We start from the raw sequence: 27,608 nt of genomic DNA, 5'->3' as shown, positions 1-27,608 counted from the left end.
AAACGAACACAAGTAACAATCAGCAACAATGTAGTTAAACTAAAGTGCATGTGTTGAACTGGAGAACAATCAGTGCACGTAGAAGCCCTGCAACGGGTCGGGTACCCGCATAAAAGTTGCTAAGACGGGCGGATTGTGACGTCCCTAAAATTCACGGGCGGGGGTCTGGGCGGGTAAAGAATCCGGGCGGATAGCGGATGAAAACCATAACATTTCAGTTTGCTGAAAAAAATTTTTTGACCACATCGCAAATATGGGGGTACATTAAATAACCTAATGTTACGAAAGTAGCGTATGTGTGAGCGCAAGAATGGCAGTTTGTGTGTGTGAGTGACGTCAGCGAGTGAGTGGAGTAGCAAGGACAGTGAGCGCTAGCATGTGTCAGTCTAGTGATGTAACGAACGTGTCCGGTTGTGAATAAATTAAAGTACCCAGCCTTTAAAGAATCGTTGGCCGCTTCATTCCGACCATATTCCGACCAATAAGCAGAGCCACTGCTGGTCGAAGTGAGGGGTGTTACCCCTGAGAGAACATCGGCCCTGGAGGGAACGTCTCCCCTATGCTCCTCCAACGGTCTCGGAGCCGACAGCAGGAAAGGTGTAACAAAACACTAACCATCTCGTAATTAGAGGGGGAGTGCAAGAGAGTCGTGCTCCAATAGTGCGTGATAAAAATAAAGCACATTCATTTGAGTGATTTTAGCTTGTGTGTGATTTATCGCGGGCATGGGTCGTGTAACGGGCCAAATATTGATGGGTCCGGGCGGGTGCAGATTTAATTGAGATTTTATCACGGGTGACGGGTCGGATCTGGTGCTGAACTTTAAAGGTATGGCCACACCAACCGCGTTACTTGCGTTTGGGGCGTCGAAAATCTGCATTTTTGCATAGGGAACCATTTGTATAGGCGCGTAGACCCGTTACATGCGTTGAAGCGTCGCGTTAGACGCGTTAGACGCGGCAGACGCATGTAATTCCACACGTAAACGAAGTAACGGCCCCAACGCACCAACGCCCGGAGTTCAAAAAATGTAACTTTCAACGCTCCAACGCGTGATGCTTAGCCGCGATAGCCAATCAGCGTGGAGCTTGACCCGACGTCACTGGCAGAGAGTATGGAGTAGGATGTTTGGTTTGATAGTTATGACGAAGAGGAAACGCTCCATTCACTTGCATGGACAGCGTCTCTGGTTGCTAAGCAACCTCAACGTCTTGGCGGACTATATCTCTGCTGATCAACACTACGAATGCTGGAAACACACCAGACACACCATGTGAAGTTATTTAACCCGATTATTGTTATTTATATCCGAGATTATTTAATCTCACCCGATCTAAACTCTATCATGCACCCAAACACGGCGGCGTTTGGGTTTCCTACCTCGGACTCCTAAATCCAGCGCAGCCACAGGCACGTTAGGCGCTTTGAACCATTTTTGTGACACACAATGATCAAGCGTCAAGTTAGGCACGTTACACGCGTTATCCAACGCGAGTAACGCGTTTCGTGTGGCCGTAGCATAAGGGTACGGGCGGGGGCAGGTCTCAAAAAATGGACCAGTGCGGGACTACCTTGTATCGAAGATCAGTATTTTTTGCGGTATGTCTATCGCAAGCGTCGATAGCGCAATGACGATACATTTTCGATAGATCGTACAGCCCTAGTTGGTGGGCGGCCTCAGCGGGGCTGAGGGAAGGCTTGAGAGGGTTGGAGGAAGGCCATCTCCAACAGTCTAATCAGTGAGGGAGGCAGAGTACCTGGGTGGGGGGCAGCAGGCGACAGTGTGGTGTGGGGGGAGTTGGTTACCTGAGCTTGGTCTTGCGCTCCTCGTGGAAGCGGTGGACAAAGCGGTTGGCCTGGCTCTGCAGCGCCCCCCGCAGGGACACGCTGCGCCGGCAGCACAGATCCTCCGTGCTACGGGCGAATGCCTCCACGGCCTGGGACAGGCCCACAAACTCCCCCGGGCTGAGGCGCTCCAGGGAGCCATCCTGGGGAGGGAGCCGTTAGACCCGGGCCGGACGGGGTTATCACAGTGAGGGCTCAGACCAATGAACCAGATTTCTAACGTCCCCACCCTGAGTCCTTTGTCTGGAGGAGCCCAGTAAAAGTCACCTAGTGCTGTGTGTAGTAGGGACCTAGGTGGAGTGTAGCAGGGACCTAGGTGGAGGGTAGCAGGGAACTAGGTGGAGTGAGGCACGTGTGTGGTTGCATGGGCCCGTGCGTGGGTGCTGGGGCCCGGGCGTGGGTGCCTAGCCTGTGCGTGGGTGCCTAGCCCGTGCGTGGGTGCTGGGGCCCGTGTGTGGGTGCTGGGGCCCGTGTGTGGGTGCTGGGGCCCGTGTGTGGGTGCTGGGGCCCGTGTGTGGGTGCTGGGGCCCGTGTGTGGGTGCTGGGGCCCGTGTGTGGGTGCTGGGGCCCGTGTGTGGGTGCTGGGGCCCGTGTGTGGGTGCTGGGGCCCGTGTGTGGGTGCTGGGGGCCCGTTTTTGCTTACCTTGGCTCGGGCCATGAGGACCTTGACGCAGCGGTCGTGGCTGAGGTCGGAGGCAGCGTACAGCAGCTCCTGGATGTTGTTGGCCACGCGGCCAAGCTCCAGCTCACTTGGCATCATGTCCTCCCCCGACCTGCATGGTCACATAACAAAGGGCAGCCCAGGGGGACCAACCAAGCAAAACCTTCAGCGGAGCAAACACTGAGCGCCACGATGGGGTTGACCTGAATGGACCTCTTGGGAACAGCCGTATGAGTTCAATACAGGCTGCATCTGTCTGCTGAATGAGAGTGACCATGACTCATGGAATGGGGCTGATACAGTGGTATTGGGCTGGCCAATAGCACACCACGAGACTAACGGCTACACTGGGCACCAGCAGGATTAGTTAAAGAGCAACACATGACATTACAGCCTTAAAGCAAAAGTGAGGCAAGACTAGTCTGAAGCTGGTCATTCCATGAGTGGAGTTTCTCTTAGCACCAACTATGTGGACTTGCGCGTGGGCGCATGCGTGTCCAGGGTTGAAAATAAAATAGGGGTAGCAAGATCTGTCTGTCTTTAAAGAGACGATAGTAGGTGTGTGGCACACTTCATAGGACATTACTCTTTATAACACTCATACACAACGACGGTACTAAAAAAGTAACAAAAGGTTGATGAGGATCGTTACCATGGGGATAACAAGCCCCCTCTTTCCTAAAGCTCAGTGTTTTAACTCCAGCTGAAACAGTGGGGTCAGTGGTTCTTTAACATCAACCTCTCATTCTAACCTTCACACTACACACGGTTAATCCTTGCTGTAATTATTGCCAAGGAATGGCCTCAATGTACGCTTTCCCTGCAAATCGCTCTAGAAAGCCAAGCTCCACCTTTGTTCCTTTAGAACCGCTTCTACAAAACGCCTCAGTGGCTACAGAGTAAACTAGCATGCTGATCAGTCACTCACAGGCTGACAGCGCCCCCTGCTGCGATGAAGCCTTGGTCCCTGCCGGAGGAAGACTCTGTGGTCCCCGAGGCAGAGTCGCTTGAGGCCCTATCCGGCCCCACCGCTTCTCCCTGCTGGGGCCTGGGGCTCCCCTCCGGCTCAACCGCTCCTCCATGCTGGGGCCTGGGGCCTAAGCCGGAGCTCTTCTCCTGGGGGCCCCCGTGGGCCCGCTGGGCGTCGCTTAGAGCGTCGCTGATGAAGAGGCCCTCGTGGGTGAGGTAGGCCAGCTCCGCCTCCCCGGGATGTGACTGATGGGGGGGTGGGGACGCGTGGCATGCGGCGGGGGCCGTGGTCTGCTCTGCCAGCAGCCGGCTCTTCTGGTTGGAGTCCAGGGCCTCCAGCACCACGTTCCTGATCACACTCAGCGTGGCCTGCAGAGAGAGGCAGGAAGTTAGCCTCACGCGGCCTGTAGACCCTGGATGGGGAGCTAGAGGGGCTTACAGGACCTCAGTGTTAGCCTCACGCGGCCTGTAGACCCTGGATGGGGAGCTAGAGGGGCTTACAGGACCTCAGTGTTAGCCTCAGCGATCTGTAGACCCTGGGTGGGGAGCTAGAGGGGCTTACAGGACCTCAGTGTTAGCCTCAGCGATCTGTAGACCCTGGTTGGGGAGCTAAAGGGGCTTACAGGGCCTCAGCGGTCTGGGGGATCAAACCATCGGTACCGTCCCTCCTGGTTTAATAAAACCAAAATGATTTGTCAAAAAAATACTTTCATGCCGATCATTTTTGTCCACAAACATGACGACGCAAGGGTTATTAATTATAAAATACCAATGTGCAATATGTTATTGTTGACATTTGTGGAGGCGAGATCTTCACTTGGAACAACAAAGTCATCTTAACAAATTATATTTGCGTTCTGGCGCAGATTGGCTGCCGTGCATCACCCAAGTGGGTGTTACACACTGGTGGTGGTGAGTTAGGTCCCCCCCTTCATGGTAAGCATCTATGGCTCATTGAAAAGCGCTATATAAATATAATGAATTATTATTATTATTATCATCATCATTAATAATGAACGCCGTGGTTCAACATAATGGCTTCATCACCAGAACTCTGACTGGTCCTCATAATTCTGGAGGATCTTAGGATGTTGTCCAGTGTCTTTTATTCTGAGAATAGGGACATTTTATGAAAACCTAACTTTACCAGGGATTTGGGGTGTTGTTTTGGGTCTCTGGTGCTCCCACACGCATACAAACTTTGAAAAAAGTCTGTACATGATTCTTCTGAGTGAGATATGCATTTCAGAAAGTACCCCACCTACAGTTACCAAATAAGCGAGTCCGTTTATTTGCCCCCTCCTGCGTAGGAAGGGGGAACGTTTGAATATTACCACCCACTTTCCAAACCCCACTTCAATAAGAGCATAGCTAAGATTTTGTGGACCAGCGGACTAGCGCTGGGCGGAGATGTTCGCGCATTTCAGAAGCAGGGATATTCCATACAAAAATAGATGTCTAATTTGTCAGTTTGCTATGTGACTGCCTGGCAGGGAGTCCGGCGGAGCTGCCGGACTACCGCCGAAGTTCTGGCGGCAGTCCGGCAGCTCCGGCGGGGGGAGCTCGGCGGCAGTCCGGCAGCTCAGCTCCGGGAGTACAATCCCCTCCTCCATGTCGCGGCTCAATATGTACAATATGTACAGAGAGAGTCAAGGCCGAAGGTTCCTTTCCCCCAATTCTTCTCAACCATGGCCGAGATAACCCCCATTACAAGTCTTTGCTTGTTGTGGAAGTACCAGAGATGTCAGACGCAGTCTTTATGATTCATAATATCATCCGAGGCGCACATACAAGATATACAGTAATATGATATAAATACCTATATATAATATTATTATTATTATATAGATATTAGGGGTGTAACGGTACACAAAAATCTCGGTAAGGTACGTCATCAGAGAATTGATTTTAAAATCATGTTGCTAACCTATAAATCCCTACATGGTTTAGGCCCAAAATATTTAACTGATATGCTTCCACTACATAAGCCTTCTAGAACACTAAGATCTTCTGAGACCAATCTGTTAATTATCCCCAGAGTGAACACGAAACATGGGAAAGCAGGATTTAGTTACTATGCAACAAATAGCTGGAATAAACTGAGGATTTAAGACTTGCCTCAACTCTAAGCACCTTTAAAACAAGATTGAAGACTTTTATGTTTGCTTTAGCTTTCTGCTAAATCTTAAATACTTTGCCTTTATTTTACTAAAATGCCTTTTTAACTTTCCCTTTATTTTCTATTTTTACCAGAAAGATACATGATCTGATACCAGAGAGAAAGGATAAGGGTTTGAGACCCAAGTTCTGTCTTGGTTAGAGCCCTAGAATCTGGGTTGGAGTCCCAGAGAAAGGACCAAGTTCCTTAGGTCAGGTTGGGGTCCCAGAGAAAGGACCTAGTTCCTTTAGGTCGGGCTGGAGTCCCAGAGAAAGGACCAAGTTCCTTTAGGTCAGGTTGGAGTCCCAGAGAAAGGACCAAGTTCCTTTAGGTCGGGTTGGAGTCCCAGAGAAAGGACCAAGTTCCTTTAGGTCAGGTTGGAGTCCCAGAGAAAGGACCAAGTTCCTTTAGGTCGGGTTGGAGTCCCGACGTGTGTTCCTTTGGTTCGTGGTTAGAGTTATGTTGTTTTGATTCCCGCCGTGGAATCACAGATATTGGTTGTGTTGAATCTGAGAGGAAAAAAGTGAGCCATCATCTGGTGTTGGCATACCGAGCTCCGTGGGAGACGTTTCCAAGTTCTGACTGGGTTAGAGTCCTAGAATCTGGATTGGAGTCCTGACTTGGGTTCCAGAGAGACTGTTGATCTGATCGTAAATACATTGCACTTTCAATTTTACTTACTAAAAAGCCTTTTTAACTTTCAATTTAATTTTCTATTTTTACCAGAAAGATACATGATCTGATACCAGAGAGAAAGGATAAGGGTTACTAGAATCCGGGTTGGAGTCCCAGAGAAAGTACCAAGTTCCTTTAGGTCGGGTTGGAGTCCCGACGCGGATACCAGAGAGACTGTTGATCTGATCTTAAATACACTGCATTGCACTTTTTATTTTACTCATTTCTTTGCATATGTTTTCTTTTACTTATCTATTATTTTATTTTATTGTTTATTTATTTATTAATGTTTATATGTGAAGCACTTTGAGTCTGCCTTGTGTATGAAAAGTGCTATATAAATAAAGTTGCCTTGCCTACTTCGGTTTTGAGGTCACGGTTCGGTTCATTTTCGGTACAGTAAGAAAACAAAATGCAAGATATAAATGTGCTAGTTGTTCATAACACAATTTTTTGCTTTTAACATTAGGAACATTAGACAATACAAAGCTAGAATTCTGCTCGAAAAAATATAAATACAAGATTCTGAAATTTAGAAATAAAAATAAATAACATTGGCTCAGACTGTTTCTTTAAAAAATATATTTTCTCCATGGGCAAAATTGAACAATTGCAACACTAAACAGTTTCAAGTTGTTGCTCGGATTAAATTTTACTCATGCACTATATAGTGCACTTAAAATACCCAAAATTTGAGTGTACATATGATGTGCCCTACATGTTACTCCCGTATACCACAATGCAATGCGGTCGTGTTTTTCCGGAGGAGAAGAAGAGTTTACGGCTTTCGTTTAGAAATCTCAACAATTTATTTGGGATTTAACATAGAATATTTAACATTAAAAATTAATTTAAAAAAACTTGAACAAGGAAATGTAACATTCAACTTCAATAAAACCTCTAGCTTTCCTCGTGAGTGCCCGGTTTGTTTACATGATGTGGGCGCATCTGTCTGCGTCACACAAATACCCGGCGAATTTACTGAAGCAAATGACGTTTAGAAATGTTGATCGTAGTGTCCGAATTCTCGTTTGTTCGTTCCCGAAATAGTGCACTATATCATAGGGGTGTGACGAGATCTCGTGCCACGAGATCTCGCGAGATTAACCTCGACGATATTACCTGTCGCGTTAGTATCGGTCTTGCGAGATTTGTGATTTATCCAAACTTCTATTTGTCGCCTGTGGAGGCAGTAATGCGCCTTTGCTACATCTAGGCTGCCAGAACCTAAAGAAGGAGAAGGAAAAGAAGAGGAGGAGAAGGAGGGGAAGCATCGAAAGCAGCCATAAGCTGTGTTCGAAATCGTTCCCTATCACGGATATAGTGTACTATATAGGGTGCTCGCCATTTTGTAGTGGTGTTCGAATTCTCAGTGGTTAATTTCATGCACTATATAATGCACTTAAAATACCCTACATGTTACTCCCGTATACCACAATGCAATGCGGTCGTGTTTTTCCGGAGGAGAAGAAGAGGCTGAATAACCGCGAAAACAAATACATTTAATCGAGGTACCTTTGGGTACTTTGATTTGGTTTTGCACATAATATTGTTTGCACTTGAAAAAAGAGAATTATTTAATTTAATTTATTTTACTTTAACACATTTTAGTTTTAGTTTCAATTTCATGCATGTAAAGAGTTATAATAAAACATTTCAAAATGCATGCGCGACTTGGTTAAATAAAAGTCTGTTGGTCCAGTCATATATTTTGTCATTGTAGTTTTCTTAAAATCTCGTCTCGTTCTCGTGAACCCAATATCGTGTCTCGTCTCGTGAGCCGAGTGTATCGTCACACCCCTACTATATCATGAACACTATATAGGGAATAATGAGTGAGTGAATAGGGAACAATTTCGAACACAGCTACGGTGTGCGCAACTGTGCATGTGCACACACATGCGGTCCTCTACTTAATATGTCCGTATGGAAACTCGTTCGGTACGCCACCGTACCGAACCGAGCACCCCGTACCGAAACGGTTCAATACAAATACATGTACCGTTACACCCCTAATAGATATAGAGCTCAGAGACTCCGCAAAAAGCAACAATCACTTCGACTCCATGCTGTGGTTCACTCTGACAGCTCATTGGTTAATGGGCAGCAGCTCATTTTGCATTAAAGCTACAGACACGAGAAACAGCGCATTCTGTAGGGACTGAAACAGAGGTGAATAGTGGTAGGCGAGATTTTTTTCTATTTCCAGCAAACAGCTTCAAAAACAGGTTTTCTGGAACTGAATACTCTGTTCAATTGTTGGGAAAACACCATAATATGTCTCCTTTAATACATTGATTGTTGACTAGAGATATCTAACCAATAGTAAATAATTTCATGGTTAATCCAATCAAACCCTCTCATTCTAAGTATGTCTATGTATACCATATGCACTTTTTAATTAATCGTATTTCATGTCTTAAGAGTCTTTTAGATGAGTTACTAAGTTTCTTCATTATAATCGTCACTATTTTTCTCATCTGGAGCAGAGCAACAGACCCTTTTCAAGGTCACCGTGGGACAGACAGGTGTGGCCCATATCACCAGGTCTGCTCCTCTTATGCACCAGAGCCCAGTAGACCACATTAGTAGAGACCTCACACAGGAACCATCCTGGATTTCACCGGGTTTCAGAGAGCCCGTGTAAGGGTGGATGGAGAGGAGCCGGCTTACCTTCACCCTCTGGAGGAAGAGCAGGAAGCTGCTGAAGACGCTCTGCAGAAGGTCAAACCACTGGAGGAAGGTCATCAGTCGCATCTGGTCCGCCAGCCTGCGGAGACACACGCACAATGCTTCAGCACAGGCTCTCATGTTGTGTTGCTCGACATGATAACCATGTGGGTACCATTTTATTGTAATAGTCATGGTGTGGTTGAATCCTAATCCCTCCTTTACCATGGATACATCTACACTCGGATAGTTCCATTCAATAATGTATTTCTGTTGAGTTGATATTATCTGGTAGGGTGGGACAGACTTATGAGGAGGGATGACGGTGGTTGAGGGATGATCATGCGCTTTGATCAGTGTATGTTGTTCCTTTCTTTATTTGGCTAAATAAGAAATGCTATCAAACATTTGAAGAAATTCAGTTGAACATTTGCAACTGAACCAAAGCAAGCCACTGGAACAGATAGATTTCTGTTCGTTTGCAAGTTCCTGGAAGTTGTGCAAACTGATGGACAATAATAATCTACTAGAGATTCTCACTGCTTTGTTATATTTTGTCAGATAGACCATACCCAGTGTCCGTATGCGTGTACCTACTTTGTGACGACGTCCGTGTCGATGTCCGGGATGTTGACCACACTGTCCACCACACACTGGAAGACAACACATGGGCTGAGACTCATCCTGGTGCCCTGTCCACTAGAACCCCTCAGACGAACATTTAATTTCAAGCAGTTTTTAATGGCCTGAGCTTCATCATAAATCCCATTATAAAAATATGCATTTATAGCCTGATTGTTGATTGTAAACGATATAATTGAATCATTTCCTGGTGCATCATAAAGGGAGCAGGATGTGATGGAGTGGAGGGAGGGACTCATGTCTGGCGCACAACAGAGGATCTTTATAACTTAGAAAAGGTGAGTAACGACACACTAAGGACAGGTAAAGATGAACAGTTTGATTGTAAAGTGGGTAGATAACCTGGCAGAAACATGGTGGCTTTGTGAACCAGCATGGCGAAGGGAACTTAGCCCCAGAAGGGGCTGAGTCGTGGTTACTAACCCAGCATACGGGGTCAGGTGGGGGGGGACTGAATGCAGCGGCACGCTAGTGGTGGGGCTCCTCACCTGTGTGACGATGCCCTTGGCAGCCTGGATCATCTCCTCGTTGTAGATGTCCAGGAAGTCCAGTTTCCTCTGACGCAGCAGACCAAACACCAGGGACTCCAGACGCTCCTGGTACACACACACACAAACACAAATAAAAGATACAAAGCATTTCCTATATTTTTTATTTGAGTTATTTTAAACCTGCACTATGTACCATCTCTACAGCAGCTATTTACTCCATTAGAACATATCTGAACTAGAATGTTTCTCAAGAATAAAAGCCCCCCACATGTCACAGCTATAACTGCAGTGTACACTTAAGCCACTAGAGGCTGCTATTGGGAAGTTAGATAGTGCAGGTTTAATAATGAGTTGATGGCCGATTCGATTGTGGAAGATATCAAGCTTTGTTTTTTACATAGAATCACAAGACTAAATCAGATTGAATCAAACCGAATTGTATTTTGAACAGTTGCATTTACAGAATAATCGGATGACTTGTTTTTATCAGGCTGACCCATTACAACGGAAACACCAAAAACAACCCAACATGCATTTAAAGGGGACCTATTATGCTTTTTCGACTTTTATGACCTATAAACGTTGTTATAATGATTGATAGTCATGTTTAACCATACTTAAGTGTCAAATAATGACGTACATGCATTTCGACGTATTCCTTGGGGTGGCTGTGCAGAACGCTAAACACTCGGGACAACGTTTGCGATTTACTTCCGGGAAATCATCTACGTAGAGGCACTCCTGCCGCGCCCCCATATGCCTGGTCAAATCTGCCCGCGCGCGCTTCAAGGAAGGTAACCAATCATAACGGAGTTGGGTTGGCAGGAGGGGGCGGAGAAGGACGAAACCGAGCGTTGACAGAGAATGCTGAATGCGCCCAGATGAGAGGAAGAGTTTCCTGAAAATCTACATCGTTTTTTGTTTATGGTTAAACATGACTATCAATCATTATAACAACGTTTATAGGTCAAAAAAGTCGAAAAAGCATAATAGGTCCCCTTTAAAGATCGTCAAATTTACCACATTGCCATTCGACTAGACGATAAATTAAATACAACATGATCAAATCCCTTCATTTATAGACAGTGACAGATTACTTATGCTTCCAAACCCCACCTTCTCTGAGACGGCATTCAGCTGATGCCCCTGTGGTGGTGGTGGGCACATGGTCAGTTTGAGACACTCGGCTAACCCAGCAGACACTCAGCTAACCCAGCAGACACTCAGCTAACCCAGCAGACACTCAGCTAACCCAGCAGACACTCAGCTAACCCAGCAGACACTCAGCTAACCCAGCAGACACTCAGCTAACCCAGCAGACACTCAGCTAACCCAGCAGACACTCAGCTAACCCAGCAGACACTCAGCTAACCCAGCAGACACTCAGCTAACCCAGCAGACACTCAGCTAACCTAGCAGACACTCAGCTAACCTAGCACACTTCCACCTGCAGCGGGGAGCAACCCTATATCAATGGGTTACCTTCTCCAGGACATGTGGCTCCTCTCTGAGGCTCCTGTTCAGGTCGCTGCGGGTGTACATGCTGAAGTCCTCCACCATCATCTTGTCGATGAGCTTCTCCAGCTCACACAGCTGGGAGCCAAGATGTCTGAGAGGATATAGTAGGAGAGAGAGAATGGGAAATAAGCAGGAGCTCAGCACATGACCACATCCACCGGGTTAGAAGACCACCTCAAGACGACGAGATGAAACATTCTTATCTGCACATCGTGCACTGTTGCAGTACCAAAGAGTCCACCTGGGGCTCCACGTCTCAATATAATACACATCATTTTTTTTTTCATACATTAATGAGCAGCCAACATGCGACTTTTAAAGAGGATATGAAACAACGTTCTCGCTTCAGTAATTCGTCTTTCCATTAACAAATGAAGACAGTCAGGGTGGGCTCCTGCTCCCCCACGGCTGTGTGAGTCCAGTGGTGTGGAGTTGGTGTGGGTCCCTACCTGAAGCTGTGGATGCCCTGCAGCTCCTGCTGCAGCACCTCCTTGGTGGTGGCAATGAGCTCCAGCGCGCCCACGAACTCGGAGGTGGCGAGCAGCAGCTGCACGGTGGGCTGCGTCTGGTGCACCGCCGCCATCAGCTTCAGCTTGTCGTACAGCCGTGCGCAGTTGCCCCGCTCCAGGGCCGTGCGCAGGAGGCTGAGCGGGCCCCGGCACATGACCCGCTCCATGGCGGCGGTGCGGCCCCGCAGCACGGCCACAGCGCCCTGCGTGCTGCGCAGCCGGTCCTGCAGCTCGTGCTGCGACGACATGGCGTGGAAGAAGGCCTCCGAGCGCAGGGAGATCTGCCGGGCAATGCTCACCTCCACCACATCCAGGTAGTGACTGAGCTGGGGGCGCAACAAGGCTCTTAAAGGGCTGATATCAGGCTTTTTCCCTTTTGTTTAGACTGTTTAATGACATATGTATCCATGTTTACATCTGCTAAGCTAGAACAATTCCAAGCCAGGGGTTGTATTTAAACACAGAGAAAGCCCCTCAATAAGTGGTGAAACAGTTTGTTATGGTTAGCAGTGGGCGGTGCTGAAGTGCATAAGCCGCGCCTCCAGGCTACCCGCAATGTGTACGACTTCTCGGGGGGGTGATTTTTCCGCGGTACTAGCAAAGCGTTCCTCCGATCACAGCAGACTGGGCTACTCGGGAGGGGGGCCTTATTGCAACATGATACAAAACAAACAGTTTTTGAAGGAGGCTGAAAATGGTTTTGCAGAAATTGTGCAGTATGAGAATAATAAGGGGTATTACTAACATACACGGATGTAACCCTATTCTAGTAGTAGCCCAAAATGCAATTATTAACCCTAAAAAAGCGTGATATGGGATCTTTAAACACCGTCAGCATGTGCCAACTCATAACTGGATCTTACCAGAATACTCATATAATTACCCATATGATGTAGTTTGGGTTTTACATTTCTAAATATATCTACTGTGTGAAAGGTGGATAGTGTGTTCCCTGACAGGGGTTAGTCTCTCTCAGCTGCTCCTATTGATGGTACCCCCACTCTGTGGAGGCTAACTGTTTCCCAAACACTCTGAGCAGTCCATGAAGATGCTTGCAAACCGCCAAAAGAAACACCAACGCCCAATATCAGAAGGTTTGCTGTAGTTGGCCAACACTGACACCTACATGTTCGCCAGCTAGAAGCTTCACCGGAGCTTTTAACAGCCCCAACCTGGCCTGATGTCTGAGGAGCCTGATGTCTATCACATCTAATTATTATCTTCTACTCATTCACTAACAAAACCTTTACTGACTGTAACCTCACTCATGTCTACCTACCCATGAGGTGCATGGCCCATCTTCATGACACCATCTGATGACAACTCACACAGCTGCTATCCTCACTCCCTACTCAAAGGCAACGGGCTGCCTTGGTTCCGTTCCCACAGGCGAATCAAATCAGAGGGTTCTTACCTACCATCAGATCATCTAATGATTCCTACCTTCTCCTGCAGCAGTCTGGAGGAGGCCATGTCCCGGCTGCTCTTGCACCCCCCAGCGCTGTTGAAGTGGGACCAGGGCAGCACGGCGTTGAAGGTGGCCGAGTCCTCCAGCGCAAACTCAGGCCTCATGAAGATCTGCCATGCACAAGACGTCCGTCAGTTGGCATAGACAAGACATGACAAGGGCCTGCAGTGGGCTCCTGTGTCTCACCAAAGGTGGGGTGGTTCCTGAGATTACATTTTAGGTTTTTACAATCGCATATAAAAAAAGAGGAAAGACTGGTATCTGGGGCTGTCGCAGGTCCGTAATAATTATTTGGAAGGCTTCCAAAAGATTGGATGGCTTCCCTGTGTCTATGTACCTCCCCCGCTACCTATGAACTCTGCCCCAGTCTTATTGGTCAGGACCAGACTGCTAGCATTCCATGAGCTAGAGAGCTGGTCCTGTGTATTGGGGGAGTGGCTTTGGGGGAGGATGTTTTCAGTTGGATTCCTTCCAAATGAAGTTCCCTCTGGCTAGCGGCCTACCCTAGCTTTAAGACCTGGATGGGGATTTTAAGACTCACCGCAATAACACGAGTCCAGGGTGAGTCAAAGACACAAGTAGTGTGTGTGCAAGGCCTGATCCAAACAAAGTCATAAAATAGCGTGACAAGGAAGTTGCCCTCTTACCTTTGGGACCTGTTCCAACTCAGCCCTGGATTTTTCTAGAAAGAGAGCGTGAGAGAGAGAGAGCGTGAGAGAAATGAAGATCCATTGGCACATTGAAATGAACACCCTTTTCACAGATGGATCGTCGTAGGACAAACACAGGTGTCACTCAGATCTAATTATGGGTCTGCCACATTCATGCATAGACCTATGGACAGACCTATAGACATAGACCTATAGACGGACACCTTTGGACAGATCTATGGAAATAGACCTATAGACATAGACCTATGCAGTGATGTTGCTAGGTACGCGTCCTGCGTCCCTGACGCATTAAAATCTGAAAGGACGCAATAAACTCACTATCCATGCGTCCCGGGGACGCATCTCATTTTCCCCATGAAAAACGATACATTGTGAACAATGAACAACTCGTGTTTAATCACAGTAACTGGCCAAAGAAACCTTCTTGTGAGCAGACCGGACAAGCGCTGTTTCAACTCTCTGTGCATCTACTCGGCGCAGACGTGATCCCTTAAAACATTTCTTCACAAGTTGCTTCATTGTGTGTATTGTTCATTAAACATACAACAAAAAATGTAATTTAATTTCAAACAAATTTACACTAAAAACCTAAATTAATTTCTGCTCTGTGCAAAGCAAGTTTTGTAGGTACACAACCAATTAAACTCTAACAAGGCTGGCTTGGTTAGCTGATTAGCCAATCAGATTTGTCTTCACGCGATTGCGGTCCAGCCTACGCATAAGAGACAGTAGTATCTTTAGAATTATATAAACTCTACATGGACCGTAATCCCGCACCCCCTGCCGAAAATATCTTCCTGCGCGTCTGCATCCACGACGTGTATGCTTGTATTACAGTCAACGAAGATAATGTGTTTATCAAAATACTAATTTTAATGAAGGCACAATGGAAAATGCAATTGAGTAAAGAGTAGGACTGTAAATCAAATATTTACTCGAGTAAGAGAAAACTACAGACTTAAAAAGGGATGGTGAAAAGTACTTGTATAAGTAATTTTTTACTCATTTGCGTTACTTGTAACACGGTACTACCCACCACTGAGTACGGGGTTTGGAAGTAACAGGCACCCGCTCAGCTGCGTGCATTATGGGAATTATTGTTTGATTAGCGGTAACTTCAAGACTAGCAGCACATTGTCGGACCGCCGGGTGAAAATGACACCCACATAAAATGTATGCTGGAAAACACACATAAAAATGCTGATGCATTTAACACATTCAGCACCAGGATGAGGGAGAAGGAGTTCAACCGGTCCACAACTGTATGAAACAAATCAATTTCACAACGAGTGAAGCCCGCTTGATATCCATGATTAAAAGTAAATACAATCGTATTTACTTTCACAGACACTTTTTATTTCAAGGTGATTTTATAGGCAACACCTATGCACTTAGCGCAGGGATTTTTAATGTAATGGCAAATATCTTTCGCATAAACATACCCTTATAGTCTTTGTTCCTCTACAGCAAATTATAGAATATAGTGCACTTTCACCGAGACTCAGTTTGAACAGAAGAACAAACCAGAATAGGCCTGTTTAGGTAGCAGGATTTGATGCCGCATTCCTACACTTTTAAAATGCAATTCAATATGGAAGTAATCCAAGTATTCAGAAAACAATACTCAGAGTGATGTAACGGAATACGTTACACGTTACATTTTTGGGCACATATTCTGTAACTGGATACATTTTAAAAGTATCCTTCCCAACAATGAGGCCCCGTTTACACCAAGGGAAAACGCAGATATTTCCACGCGGTTTGGCCTCATTTACACGAAAACGCAGTTTTTGTCACAGAAAACGATCATTTCTAAAAACTCCGGCCAAAGTGGAGATTTCTGAAAACGCTGGTTATGTGTTGTCGTGTCAACGGGGGGAAACAGGGTTTTAGGTTCTGAAGCGTCACATTATGCGCCAGGAAATGCTTAACGTCATATGAGCGCCCTATGTTTACAGTTTGTTTGTTACAGGAAGACGCTCGTGTTATTCGTTGTTGATTCTGCGGATTCTGATTGGCTTGCATGGCTTTAATTGCGCTCAACTGCGTATTTATGTGTTTTGATGTAAACCACAACTTTTTTGAAAACGATGTGTGCACAATGTTATTTTTGAAAACGGAGGGGGGGAAATATTCGTTTCTATAAATACCCTGCTACGTATAAACGTGGCCTGACCGTGTGTTAACTAATGACTTGGTAACAATCGTATGCAGAGCAGGTGCTCCGAGCCCAGGTATATAAAGCAGCAGACCATAATCAGCCTGATGAGGGACACCTGGCCGGTCAGACCATGGAAGAAGGGTCATTGGGAACATTTAAGAGAGCAGATCCCGTTAAGGTGTGCTTGGTTGAGTCATTCATTTTAGTGGCGTTATGCCTGTACCAGAGTCGCTGCCATGGCGACCAGTATTAAATGATGTATACCGTTGTTCTGGTTGATACTGGAGACGGCCTCCACTCCATCTTTGTTGGGACAGATCGCCTTGCAGCGCTCGTGGATCCGCTCCCTCTGCGAACACACAAGAACATCGGGGTTGACCCCGGGTCCGTTATGAAACACGCTAACATCAGTGTTCACCACGGGTCCGTTATGAAACACGATAACACAGGGGTTCACCCCGGGTCCGTTATGAAACACGTTAACACAGGGGTTGACCCCGGATCCGTTATGAAACACGATAAAACAGGGGTTCATCCCTGGTCCGTTATGAAACACGACATCATCGGGGTTCTCCCCGGATCCGTTATGAAACGCGTAGTGGGCCGGCTATGAAGGAAACACAGACCGAGATCAAACAGGGCATCCAGGTGTGTTCTGGAGGTGAAGGTTTCTATGGGACCCTGATCACAGGAGTCTCCAGAACCGTACATAAGAAGGTTTGCCAACTGCAGCATGTGGACTGTTATTACCATCATAATGGAGATCACCACCATTTGTCTTCCCTTAACATTAACCTCTGGAACAACATCATGTAAAAAATCCAAATGAATATCATTTCCATAACAACCCCAATGTTTCTGCAACGTTATTGGCTCGGTTCCAGAGGGTGCTGTGTACCTGGGCTGTCTCCTGCAGGTATGGGCCGAAGTCCTCCCTGCTGATGTTAGGCAGGTAGAAGGAGGGCATGACCTCCGTGTCAGCGAAGTCCAGGCCCCAGGACTTGGTAAAGAAGTCAGATTCGCGCTTGGCCAACCGCGGGTCGTTGAGCGCAGCCGGCAGGTTGACCTTGGAGCTGTACACCGTCCAGCGGCCGTGCTCCGACACCACTGAGGGACCCTCACGCAGGCCCCGTGCCTCGCCTGGGACCGGAGAGACGGACACGGTCACACGGCGTCTGGGGGGCTGGAGTTAGGCGTGTGTGGTCGGAGGTGCGTGTGTTTGGTAGGAGCCGTGTGTGTGTGGTTGGTTGGAGGTGTGTGCGTGGTTGGTTGGAGGTGTGTGCGTGGTTGGTTGGTTGGAGCTGTGTGCGTGGTTGGTTGGATCTGTGTGCGTGGTTGGTTGGAGCTGTGTGCGTGGTTGGTTGGAGCTGTGTGCGTGGTTGGTTGGAGGTGGGTGCGTGGTTGGTTGGAGCTGTGTGCGTGGTTGGTTGGAGCTGGGTGCGTGGTTGGTTGGAGGTGGGTGCGTGGTTGGTTGGAGGTGGGTGCGTGATTGGTTGGAGGTGGGTGCGTGATTGGTTGGAGGTGGGTGCGTGATTGGTTGGAGGTATGTGTGTGGTTGGAGGTATGTGTGTGGTTGGAGGTATGTGTGTGGTTGGAGGTATGTGTGTGGTTGGAGGTATGTGTGTGGTTGGAGGTATGTGTGGTTGGAGGTATGTGTGTGGTTAGAGGTATGTGTGTGGTTAGAGGTATGTGTGTGGTTGGAGGTGTGTGTGTGTATGGTTTGAGGAATGTGGTTGGAGGGGTGTGGTCAGAGGGTTGTGTGCCTGTGTGGTTGGAGGTGTGTGTGTGCGTGTGGTTGGAGCTGTGTGTGTGCGCGTGTGGTTGGAGGCTGGTGGTCTGAGGGTTGTGTGTTTGGTTGGTTTGGAGGCGGGTGGTCTGAGGGGTGTGTGTTTGGTTGGTTTGGAGGCGGGTGGTCTGAGGGGTGTGTGTTTGGTTGGTTTGGAGGCGGGTGGTCTGAGGGGTGTGTGTTTGGTTGGTTTGGAGGTGGGTGGTCTGAGGGGTGTGTGTTTGGTTGGTTTGGAGGTGGGTGGTCTGAGGGGTGTGTGTTTGGTTGGTTTGGAGGTGGGTGTTCTGAGGGGTGTGTGCGTGTGCGTGCATGGTGCGTGCGTGCGTGCGTGCGTGCGTGCGTGCGTGCGTGCTGGCTGACCGGCGGTGGGTTCCTTGGGGCAGACGTCAGGCAGCGATCGGCCTGGGTGTTGCCGTGGCGGCGAGGAGGCGTTCCGCTCCTTGCAGTAGATCCCGTCTCGTCCCCCAGCCCCTGTGTGGGGCGCTGTGGAGGAGCCGTGGCCGGACGCCATGGCATCGGAACTCCTCCAGGAGACTAGCTGCATGCACACGCACACACGCACACAAGTTAGATTGCGGTGGTCTTCATGAGGTGTCTGAGGTGTATAACCCTCTGCTGAGGGCTTCAGAATGAATGCATTGAGCAGCTTCAATGTTTCTTTAACACTAGGCACTATGAACGACCCAGGTGCTCCTTTGCTGCAGTGAAGCTGGAGCGTGGGACACGGAGCAAATACTAGAGGAGGAGAGAAGGGTTGGACCCAGGCATCTCTGGGTTAAAAGCAGTTTAGTTCTGTTTGCAGGGACCGTCGACCACGGCCGGTCAGACCATTATAAATCATGGCGGACCCTAGATGGAACGTTCACATATGCACCAGCCAAGTCACATCTCCGCTGCTGGAGAGGCAGCAGAGATCCTAACTGTGTACTTGGATGATGTCCCTCAGTGGCTGCAGAACATTCATACTGTGTTGAACGTAAATAAAAACTGTTTCTCTCATCTATTTCTATATCTTTTAAAAAGGAAATCATACGGCCTGGAGCATTGTTGCACGATTTTTATGTAATGTAAATGTATTCCATAAAGCTCCTTTAAGAAATGATGGGCTTAAGCACCACCGTTCAGTTCCAGACACCTCCCATCTTTAAACCATCAGCCACTGAACAAAAAAGCCTGGGCAGCAAATCATTGTCACATACTAAAAATATTTTCTACTTATTTTTGAGTTTGACCCATTTTGGTCAGTCTTCAAAAAAATATACTGAGTCATCAGTGCATTGCTGATGGAAACTGTGAAACACCATATCGTAGATCAACGTATGGATCAGCTTTCTCCATAAAGGGCTGTAAACCCTGGAACACGAACAGGAACCAAAATAATTTGAGATATAAAATATTTTACAATGAAGGTTAAGTTTAAAGGTTAAAAGCAAACCATAACCAATGTTTAGCTCTATGTAATGTGTTTTTTATTGGTGACCTGTTTAGAATAACAATAAAAGCCCCTTATTTGAATTACACTGCAGACGTAAAGCGATAGCTATAAAATCCTAATCAGTTTCCTGCCCGTATTGGAATTATGGTCGTTTTCATAATCTGCATCAAATCAATTAAATAAAACCTAACACCTAAAGGCTTTAGAAAAACACCAGAACACAGAGAAGACAGGCAACATATGCTATGATCACAGAAACAGGAACAGAAACAAATGCAGATTCCCCAAAAAGAGTGCCCCCAAAAATAGTAATATTAAAAGGAACTGAAGACTGCGCAGGGGAATACAAACTGGTGTCCAGCACTCAGCATTGCGCTAAGCCTTGAGTCCACACCTGACACATTAGGTCACCTGGAGCCCTTCGCCTCAGTATATGAAACTTTAGGGATGTACCAAAAAAGCTCTCTTAGAACTAGTTAGAGTACATTTTTGGTATTTCCATATCAATGCTTGGTGAATATTGTTACAGAGAACGTTGTTGTTATCAGACTGGTGCCAAGTAAGGGCCCTCTGTGCTTGGCTTTGTAATAACGACATCATCTGGCCCTAATTACAGCTAATTAGACAGACGAACCCGATGTATACCGTTTGGTCATTTCTTAGGTATACACATGTTCTCTAGAAACATCTTCAAATGGTTCTCATCTCAATCCACTGATAAATTATGACCATATCGTCATGCCGACCATGCTCCCACATTGACACAAAATAATCTGACACATGGCACAGAGAGAGATTGGGACTGGTTACATTACAACCGACAGGTCTGTAACATGCCCGACTAGAGAGGGGGGTAGATGAGGAGATAGGTTGGTAGTACGGCTGGGCGATTAATCTAATTTTGATCGCGATTTCGATGTTAGCGTCAAAAGATCACAAAATGTATATGGTAATCGATTATTTGTTTTTTTTTTTTATTAAATGTTTTATAGAAAGAACAGCTGGATACATATCTGTATATTATTTTAGTTTGAACATTTTCTTGACCCTTTTGTGTATTTTTTTAAGGCGAAATTTCAAAGTTCTCAGTTACAAAGTGTTTTTTGGGAGAGACATGCTGAATAAATACATCATGTTTTCAAACTCAAAAATAATCGTTTGAATAATCGTGATTTCAATATTGACCCAAATAATCGTGATCATGATTTTTTTTCCTAATCGAGCAGCCCTAGTAGTTGGTAGTAACCTCCTGTCCAGTGCGTTTACATGATTCAAGAAAATGAAATTATTGGGTTAGTCCGACTATGATTGGATTATTAAGATTAATTTATACAGTTTAGTAGGACTAGGGTAAGGGTCAAGTCCGGTTTCTCATAATTGTGTGTTCCTGAATCCTCGGACGCCAGGCTTCCAAGGATTCAGGAAAGCCTGGGATTCGGAAGTCGGGAAATCTCCCAGCTTTCTTGCGCCATTTCTCGGAGGCACGCCCCCTTTTTGTCTTCATCTCTCGGAATTCTGGGAGTAGACGAGAGCAGTGATGACGCTCTCAACAAAAATGGCTGCGCCTGTGAAGAGATTTATTTTCTTTGTATTTGTACCATGTTGGTCATTTTAACGTCAATTTTAAATGCTCTTACACACTTGATTACATTGCTACTTTATTCCGGTCACCAATTTATGCATTGCACGGTCTTGCTGTGTGTACAATACAATGTTAAGTTGTGGTGTTTGTTTTCAAGCTGGTTTGCTAAAGAGGCTAATGTAGCTAACAATAAACAACGACTAGCCAATTTCATGACACAATCACAAAATCGAACGGGAACGATATAAATGCTCCGAGATCGGAAGTTACGTCAAAAGTGCAACTCAGAAGGCTGGCGTCCAAGGATTCAGGAACACACCATAACTTCGGGCACATCTGTCAAAATAAATGTTTTTTTCTTCCGTTGTGTTTATGGTCTTTATTCATTCATTGCACCGCGGCCGAACTGACGGGGATATTCTTCCACAACATTAAGGACTCGTAGTCGGGGTTATCTCGGCCATGGTGGAGAAGGAATTGGGGGGGAAAGGAACTCTGGCTTCGACTCTCTGAAGTCCAGATTGGAGGTGAAAGGAATTGTTACCGTATGCGGACTCCCGCCATAGGAGCTGCTCCGCCGCCGGAGGAGCTGCTCCGCCAGAGGAGTCCGCATACGACCAAGAGGTCGGAACAATGGAGCGTCGGAGAAATTACATGGACCCGAAGTGAACTGAGCTGATGACGTTAAGGGGTCAGTCGGTGGCTCCATAACACGAGTTGAAATGGGTACTAGTGATGGGTCGTTCGCGACCGAATCAGTTCGAAAGAACGAATCTTTAACAAGAACGAACCAAACTGATTCTTCTCTCTTGTTCGTCTCGTTCGTTCTCAGACTCGACTCCACCCCAGACTAGGGCTGGGACGACGCGTCGACGTAATCGATTACGTCGACGCATAAATTACGTCGACGCGAAAAATGTGCGTCGATAAAAAAAAAGAAAAAAAGATGGGCGGCGCCGGAGCGTAGTAGCAACGCGAGTGGCTCCCCAGACTTTCATAAGTGCAAGGCGCCACGCACTCGTTCCTCTAAGTATGGGAATTATTTAATGTAAAAGGAAACGATTCCGTGATATGTCGTCTTTGCAAAATGGAGATGACTTTCCATTCTAGCACCACGGCAATTCACCAGCACCTGAAGAGGCGCCACCTGGAACCAGCTGCAGATGACCGAGCACCGTAGAATTGCATTACTTTGAACTGTATTGAAATGTTAAGGAATTCATATTTTATGTCAATCAACATGTATAAATTGCTATTAGTCAATTAATGGGGAGATAATCGATAATCGAAATCGAATCGGACTGAAAAAATGAATCGTTAGATTAATCGATGCATCGAAAAAATAATCGCTTGATGAATCGTTTAAAAAATAATCGTTTATCCCAGCCCTACCCCAGACCCACTAGTCGCCGACGGTCGCTGTTCGTTCACTGACTGAGTGGTGAAGAGGGAAGAGGCTTAGTGAGCGAGGGTACGATAAAACGATTCAATATCAGTGAAATGGTAAATGCATGCTGTCTTTGTACTTTCTGTGTCATGCCAGATGAATCAAACATTTGAATGTCTCATCAATCTGTCTCGATCTTTCATGATTCGTTCTCCACCATCTTTGCTAAATCAAGTCTATTATCTTGCTGATATGTTAAACATCCAATAATCAACTACACCCACCATCCCGCTGCGTTTGGTTAAAGTTGTAATGTTGTGTTGATTGATGACCGACTTCCACGATCGTTTGAGAATGACAACGAGGGTGGAGCCGAGTCTGACTGACTCTGCTGAGAACTGTGTATTCCATGATTTGATCCACCGCTACCGGGAACTCGACTGAACGAACGAACAAACGATTCTGAACGTCTCTTCTTGGCGAACTGACCGACGCCACCTATCGTACCGGGGTATGACATGCTTTGGCCTATTAATTGATTTTCTCACCGCCATGTATAATCTGACAATTGCAGTTGGCCAATTGAGGTGCATAGTCGAACTATGGTTTTTAATCGGATTAAGTTTGGCATGGAAACGATGTGTGCACTGTCCAGTACAGCCTCAACCACCAAACTCAATCCTCTAGTAGTTGAAACACATGTCATGTGACAACTAGCACAAACACTGAAATACCAACGTCATGGGTCTCATGTGCAACCAGAAGTACTAGGTCATTATTATTTAATCGTCATTGTTTGAAGATTGCAGTACAGCTCCACTCGCCATCCAAGAGTTTCCATCATGGACCTATTATAGAAGTCCATCTATAGGTCCCCATGCTTAGTTAAACCACATTTTGTCCCAGACCCATTAGTCAGAAGTCATCTGCTTTAGCGGGCATGGGGATGATAGCTCCTCACCCATGTGATGATACACAATGTAACCTGACTAATTAATGAAGCAAAATAAGTCAATGGCAACTGAGAAAACACAGGCTAACTAATAAGCTTCTTTACCCTAACAGTTATACAAATTAAATAGGACTACGTTTAATGACGACCAGACCATTCTTCACGGGCAGACAGCTTGCTGTTCTCCCTGTGAAGAGAAAGTGAACCATTGGACCTGGAGATCCACTGAGTGAAGGCTAATGTTGTCAACAGCTAGCAGGGTTACACGTAGACTGTCAGTGGAGAGGCTAACCCTGGAGCTACCTAGCTCGCTGCTAGCCCCTACACTGCAAGTGAGGCGTTAGTTCAGGACTCATACTTCAACGGTCTGCCACCGCCTGTTTCGATATCACGGCGGGGCTTCGGTCTCATCCGTACCTGTCGTCTGGATCACAGCGGTAGTCAAATCTCCTGTTCGACATCACAGAAATACAGGTCTGACAGGAGGAGCACACAGTAAACTACCGGTGAATTACCCATGATGCACTGCAGCATGGAGTGTCTCCCTGCTTCTCTCTCAACTGCTTCTCTCTCAACTGCTTCTCTCTCAACTGCTTCTCTCTCAACTGCTTCTCTCTCAACTGCTTCTCTCTCAACTGCTTCTCTCTCAACTGCTTCTCTCTCAACATGCCCCACTACCGCCCCCTTCTTCTTCTTCTTCTTCTTCTGGGGGTTTTTCGGCGGTTGGCATCCACAACTTGGTGCATTACCGCCCTCTTCTGATCCAGTTAATGAATCAAAAACAAAAATATCCAAACACTCACTCATTCACACCTTCTTTCTACTCTATATCCTACCATATAACCCTGTTTCTCTCAAAAAGCCAAACAATACTTTTATACAATTCCTCTTCATTAAACTTAAAATATTTTCCAAAGTATACTCCTGCATACCCAATTCTCTCAATTGATTTTTCATACTTTCCCTCTCCATCCCATAACCACTACAGTTCATTAAAACATGTTCCACTGTCTCCTCTACCTGGCACCCCTCACATAATCCAGTGGGGTGTTTTCCTATCAAATTCATTGTTTTATTTAGTGCACTGTGCCCCAACCTTAACCTAATCAAAATTTGTTCATCCTTCCTCTGACCACTATACCTTATTTTAACATTAACACTTTTTTGAATATTATATAAATATCTCCCTTTCTCCTCACTGTCCCATTTGTCTTGCCACATCTTGTTAACTTTTCCCCATATCAGGCTTTTAACTTCTGCCTTACTTAAACTGATATTCATTTCTACTTTTTCCTTCTCCAATGCCTTCTTCGCCATCTTATCGGCTTTCTCATTTCCCTTCACCCCTACATGAGCTGGAACCCATAAAAAATGTATTTGCCTCCCCTGCTGAACGATTCTCGTAATCGACTGTAGAACTTCATACAACAAACCTTGGCGACTACTTGAATAAAAAGACCTCATACTTGCCAAAACTGATGCTGAATCTGTACAGATCACAATTTTTCCAACTGAACTTGATTCCACCCATTTTAAAGCGACCAGCACCCCCAACATCTCCACTGTATAAACGCTTAAATTATCTGATGTTCCTCTATTAAACTCTATTCTTTTTGATGGAACAACTACTCCAAACCCTGTCGCTCCTGTCTCAGGTTGTTTGGCACCATCTGTAAAAACATGAACATACTCACTGTACTCTATAAGAAGATGAATATTAAAAACACTAGCCAGGTCTATCTGTTCTCTCTCTCTCTTCTTTATACCCAACACAAACCAGTCCACCTCTGGCCACACCATCCTCCATGGCGGCATTAATGGATATACCACTGTTGGACTAAGCTTCAATTCACCCACACCAAACTCTTTCGCTATATCATTCCCCACCCGACCAAAATGATTCCTCTCACACTTCCCATAAACCCAGCACTCTTTCAACACTCCTTTTGTGGGGTGAGACTCACTGTGCCCTCGCAGATTAGCCCAATAGTTCCCCATCAAATGTTTCCTTCTCAACTCCAGTGGCATTTCCCCCATTTCTACCTGCAGGGCAGGCACTGGTGATGATTTAAAAGCCCCACTGCATACCCTTAATGCCTTAGCCTGAATCATGTCCAGCTTTCTCAAGAGAGACACTGCGGCTGACCCATACACTATACACCCATAATCAAACACAGATCTAATCATAGCTACATATATAGTCTTTAAAGCTGAACAGCTCGCTCCCCAATCCCTGCCAGTCAAACATCTCATCACATTTATTACCTTTTTGCATTTATCCTCAATCTTCCTAATATGGTCTGCCCACGTTACCCTAGAATCAAAAATAACTCCCAAATATTTAAATGAGCCAACTCTTTCCAACTCTTTCCCATACATCCTCAATTTCATCCCATCCTCAATTCTTTTCCTAGTGAAAAATACAGTTTGCGTTTTCTCTACCGAAAATCTGCACCCCCAGTTAAATCCCCACTCTGTCACCCCATCAATTGCAGACTGGACTTTACTAATAATATGCATCACATTTCTTCCCCTTTTCCACAAAGCCCCATCGTCTGCAAACAGAGAACTTCCTATATCCTCTGGTACCTTTGAAAAAACATCATTTATCATGATTATAAACAATAAAGGACTAATTACACTTCCTTGGGGAGTGCCATTCCCCACCATATACTTATTTGACAATTCAGACCCATTCCGGACTTGTATTTTTCTGTCAAACAAAAAATTCTTTATCCAGTTAAAAACCCTTCCACCTACCCCCATCTTATACAACTTAATTAACAAACCTTCCCTCCACATCATGTCATATGCTTTTTCGATATCAAAAAACACTACCACCACTGACTCTTTACTACTGCCCCCTGTGGAGGGGTTTTCAAAGTGTGAGAGAGTGAGCCCCCCCTCAGAGAAAAAAATTCAGCTGAGCCCCCCCCCCCCCCATTTTTTTTCTAAATACCTGTGTTTTGAAAGCTTTTTTAATTATTTTACACGTTTCAAACATCTCCGATCATAATTTTAAAACATTTGGAACATATTTTTGAAACATTTGAAACAAATTTTTTAACATATTTTTTAAACATATTTCTGAAACATTACATTTTTTTGCGTTTTTAAACAACAAAATGTAACAACTCTATTTAAGCATGTTTTAGCTTAACCTTTTTTAAATACATTTGAACATCTTAATCTGTGTAAACTGCCAGTTTACAGATTCATTCAGGGTCCCCGACTCTGAATTTTCTGAGTCGAATCAGATCTGCCTTTTCAGTCCAGAGATTCGACTATTCGGCGGGGTTTGTTTACCGGCGTTGCTATGGTGACCTCAATTATTATAACCAACTGAAAACGACGCCGGTTTGAAACTAAAACTGATTCTGAAAAAAGTATAAATGCTATCAAAATTCCGTTTAGATAGTATTGAAGATACAAGTGTGTAGATTTATTTAATGGTTTGAACGATGGTAAACGGTTGAAAAAGGAATGAGTTACGATGTCTAGAAGTAGGTGTATCAGAATGGGCTGACGTCTTCAATGAAAACAGCTGAAAACGAAGCAGTATGAAACTAAAACTGTGATTCTGAAGACATTTTAAATGATATCGAAATTCTGTTTCGATATTATTGAAGATACAAGTGTGTAGATTTGTTAAATGGTTTGCACGAAGATAAACGGTTGAAAAATGATTTAGTTATGTTACTTCTACAGTTGAAGTACGACTGATGATTTGAATCATCGGCCGTTTCTCAATTCGTAGCACGCGTACTACGGACTCGATGACTTGCTAGCACGTACTTGGCAAGTCTACTTCAAGCACATACTTGCGAGCACGCGAGTACGTACCTGCAATTGGAACAGCAGCGGACTCGATGACGTCACCACCTCTGCTCGTCCGTTAACTGTGCTACGGCCTCATTTAGGCATATACTACTGAACAATATAAACAAATGATATAAAACAGAATCCCAGCCTCTTTCATTTTCAAATAGTAAATAATAATAATAATACATTTAATTTAGAGGCGCCTT

The 27,608-nt window shown here is 45.7% G+C and overlaps 1 protein-coding gene across 2 annotated transcripts in view; it reads right to left on the bottom strand.

The window, feature by feature from the left end:
• vps54 (VPS54 subunit of GARP complex) overlaps positions 1–24,275 on the bottom strand; it is a 38,610-nt gene extending 14,335 nt beyond the window's left edge. The window contains exons 1-15 of one of the 2 annotated variants that reach the window (XM_056584873.1): positions 23,998–24,245; positions 18,585–18,762; positions 17,337–17,578; positions 16,703–16,787; positions 14,254–14,288; positions 13,582–13,716; positions 12,079–12,464; positions 11,594–11,720; positions 11,228–11,257; positions 10,109–10,216; positions 9,576–9,631; positions 8,982–9,078; positions 3,435–3,844; positions 2,489–2,618; positions 1,807–1,988 (exon numbers count right to left, since the gene is read on the bottom strand). In XM_056584873.1, the coding sequence (XP_056440848.1) occupies positions 1,807–1,988; positions 2,489–2,618; positions 3,435–3,844; positions 8,982–9,078; positions 9,576–9,631; positions 10,109–10,216; positions 11,228–11,257; positions 11,594–11,720; positions 12,079–12,464; positions 13,582–13,716; positions 14,254–14,288; positions 16,703–16,787; positions 17,337–17,578; positions 18,585–18,735 (2,174 nt within the window). In that variant the 5' untranslated portion in view covers positions 18,736–18,762; positions 23,998–24,245. Of the gene's footprint in view, positions 1–1,806; positions 1,989–2,488; positions 2,619–3,434; positions 3,845–8,981; positions 9,079–9,575; positions 9,632–10,108; positions 10,217–11,227; positions 11,258–11,593; positions 11,721–12,078; positions 12,465–13,581; positions 13,717–14,253; positions 14,289–16,702; positions 16,788–17,336; positions 17,579–18,584; positions 18,763–23,997 lie in introns of both variants that reach the window. The other variant, XM_056584874.1, reaches the window with a different exon arrangement.
• Positions 24,276–27,608: the final 3,333 nt, after the last annotated feature.

This window comes from Gadus chalcogrammus, chromosome 3 (assembly GCF_026213295.1).
Source record: "Gadus chalcogrammus isolate NIFS_2021 chromosome 3, NIFS_Gcha_1.0, whole genome shotgun sequence".
Taxonomy (NCBI): domain Eukaryota; kingdom Metazoa; phylum Chordata; class Actinopteri; order Gadiformes; family Gadidae; genus Gadus; species Gadus chalcogrammus.
The sequence above is the reverse complement of the archived record's forward strand: the minus strand, read 5'-3'. Positions and strand labels throughout refer to the sequence as shown.